The sequence below is a fragment of the Triticum urartu genome, chromosome 5A (assembly GCF_056163025.1).
Source record: "Triticum urartu cultivar PI428250 chromosome 5A, HENAU_Tu73, whole genome shotgun sequence".
Taxonomy (NCBI): Eukaryota; Viridiplantae; Streptophyta; class Magnoliopsida; order Poales; family Poaceae; genus Triticum; species Triticum urartu.
The window spans coordinates 313087486-313090354 of record NC_141877.1 but is presented as its reverse complement, the minus strand read 5'-3'; the positions used below and the strand labels follow the sequence as shown (position 1 = coordinate 313090354).

Sequence of the window (2869 nt, the reverse complement as noted above, 5' to 3'; positions counted from 1 at the left end):
CCACCCGTTTGGGCCCGGCGCCGTGTCCACTTTCATACCGAGAAGAGCGGCATCGATCTCTTCTGGCAGGAATGCAAGCCCCAGCGCGTCGTTTTCTCGGTCCAACACACGTTGCGAATCCTCCCGAATGTCCGCGCGGAGACCCGCCCCCTGGGCCTCACACGTGCCCATCAAATTGATGTAGAACTCGTATATGTGTCGGGAGATTTCCTCCTGTCGCAACAAAAGCCCCTGCTCTGATTGCAGCCTTAGGATGGAACACTTCCGACGACGCCCGTTAGCATATGCTTGGAAATACTTAGTATTGGCGTCGCTCTTCAGAACCCATTTCAGACCACTTCATCTACGCCAGTATTCTTCCTCCGCGCGAAGTGAAGCTTCGACCTGGCCCTCCAGTTCATAGCGATGAGCCCATTCCTGCTCCAAAAAGGCCCTAGCATCGGCCATTGCATCAATCCTTGCGATTTCCGCAAGGATCGCGATGTGGCGCTCTTTGTCACTCCTCCCTAGGTTTGCGCCCCATCCCTTGAGGCTTGCCCTGAGCCGGCCCTCAGCCGCGTTCCAAAACTCCATCGGGCCTCTCTGGGGCCCTAACGAATTAACGCACGCCCACCATTTCTCCCTGAAAGTCTCCTCGAAGCCTGGAACTTCGAACCAGGCTGTTTCGAAGAAGAAGCGTGAGCTATGTCGCAACTTGTCCTCCCCTGAGGAATAGACGAGCAGTACATGGTCAGAGCCTATGTGCGTCTCCGCGACCAATGTACAGAGAGGGAAGCCCATTTCCCACTCCGGCGACATGAACACCCTGTCCAGCACGGACCGCATCGGATTGAGTTGTTTATTAGTCCAAGTGAACCTCGCGCACGACCTAGCCACCTCCCTTAGGGCCATGGAAGCAATGGCGGAGTTAAACATGGCCACCCTAGGCCAGTTTATATTGCTGTTGTTCTTGTCGGCTCCCGATCGGATAAGGTTGAAATCTCCACCCACCAGAACAGGGAGCGCGGCAGCGGTCACTGTGGTGACTTTGGCCTGAAGTTCCGCCAAGAACTCGCCGAACGAGAATGATCGGCCGGTCCATAGACTTGTATGACTGTTAACTCCCGAAGCGAGGCACGAATACGAAAATGTGCCGCGATATAAAACGAACCTACGTCCCAGGAAATAATATCGTACAGGGCTCGGCTCAAGCCCAGCAGCATGCCACCTGAGTGCCTTATAGCAGGTACATGCTGCCACTCGAAGCGCTCCAAAGGGTCGATTGCAAGCAGTTCGTGGAAACGAAAATCCGCCTTAATCGTCTCTTGAAGCCCTACGATATCTACGTCTTCTTTGCGCATGAATTCTTTAAGTTGGGTGCGCCGTCCCACGTGGCCGAAACCACGGATATTCCAGAACAAGGCTCGCATCTAAATCACGCGATTCCGAAGCCGGACGCCACTGGAGGTGGCCGCTTTTGCCACTCGCCTCGTCTTGCCCCTGCAAGGCGTGGGAGAGGGGGCAACCCCTGTTGCCTGTCCCCCCTCTTCGAGCACAGAGATCACCACGGAGTCCCCTCCCTCGGGTACCCGGGGTCTCTACTCAGCACGCTCTGCAGCGGCGCCGCGAGCGCGGCCTGCGCTAACTCCTTGGCGCGCACAAGCGACATTAACTCTCTAACCCCTCCTACACAGGTGGGATCCACTCCGCTCGCATCTAACACCTCATGCAAATGATCGTCCGAGAAATCATCAAGAACCGTAAATCAGGGGGGGTGGGTGGGTTTCCTGAGATCTCCACGTTCTTCTGGGCTTGGAGGAGTTGCGCCCGCTGCAGCAACGACATGTTGCCCTTGGCCCCTTTGGAACGCGAGCTGGAGCGCACCGGCGCCGCTGGCACCGTCTTCGTGCGCTTGGCCTTCGAGATCATCACTGTCTTGGAGGCGTCCTGCAGCAGCGGGTCCACTGGGGGAGGCGCCGTCTGGTCCGCCAGCGCCATGACCGACTGCCTTGGAGTGACAGGCGCCCCCAGCGTCTCCATCGCATGCACCGCCTCCGCGCTGACCTTGCGCACCGCCGTCTTCTTCATGGGCTTCACCGAGTCGCTAAGGGTAGAGCCGCGGCCACCAGAGGTAGGAGACCCAGCCGGGCGGGAGCGCACGGGAGCAGGGGAGAGGCCGTGCGGGGACAGACCACCATCCGCACCCGCGGTCACCCTGGGGGGAGAGGAGACCGGCCCCAGGTTGGATCCATACTGGTTGGGGATCGAGATCGTCATCCCAACCGATCCCCCAACCACGGCCGCCCTCGCCGTCGTTGCCCCATCCACCTGAGCAACAGGGCCCGATGCGGAGATCCCAAGCTTATCCCACGCCGCCTTGTCGATGGAGTCGTCCTCCTCCATACTCGCATCCTGCTCTTGATCCTTGTCCTTTTGCTTGTCCTTGTCCTGCTCATCGGGCCTGCGGCCACTGGAAGGAGGCGGAGGAGGTGGGAGGGAAGGGGCCGCCGGGCGAGACTTCAACTCCGGCTCGAGCTTGATGTTGTACCCTTCTCCGTTGAACCAGATCTGTACGGAGCCTTGGAGCTTGGCCGACACACGACACGCGAAACGCATGCGCACCGGACCGGATCGAATCAGGGACAGCTCATCCACCACGAGGGGCCGCCCTATCATGGTCGTGGCCTCCATCAGACGCTCTGCGCGCCGCTGCTTCGGGGGGATGCCCCACATCTTGACCCACACTTCCAGCATCGACAACGCCTTGGGCTCGGCGAGGACCGCGTCGCGAATGTTCGCCGTGATGTTGTTGATGGGGAGAAATAGCTTGCCGCTGCGCGTCACCATCCTCAGCAAGGCCGGATCTGGGAACACCACCGAGAAGCAGTCC

The 2869-nt window shown here is 59.4% G+C and overlaps 1 protein-coding gene across 1 annotated transcript; it reads right to left on the bottom strand.

Annotated features, from left to right (window-relative positions):
* Positions 1–339: 339 nt before the first annotated feature.
* LOC147971200 (uncharacterized) lies at positions 340–1648 on the bottom strand. Its single transcript, XM_087523866.1, has 2 exons — positions 1569–1648; positions 340–1093 (listed from the first exon to the last, which is right to left on the bottom strand). The coding sequence occupies exons 1-2, from the start codon at positions 1646–1648 to the stop codon at positions 340–342; spliced, it is 834 nt and encodes a 277-aa protein (XP_087379992.1).
* Positions 1649–2869: the final 1221 nt, after the last annotated feature.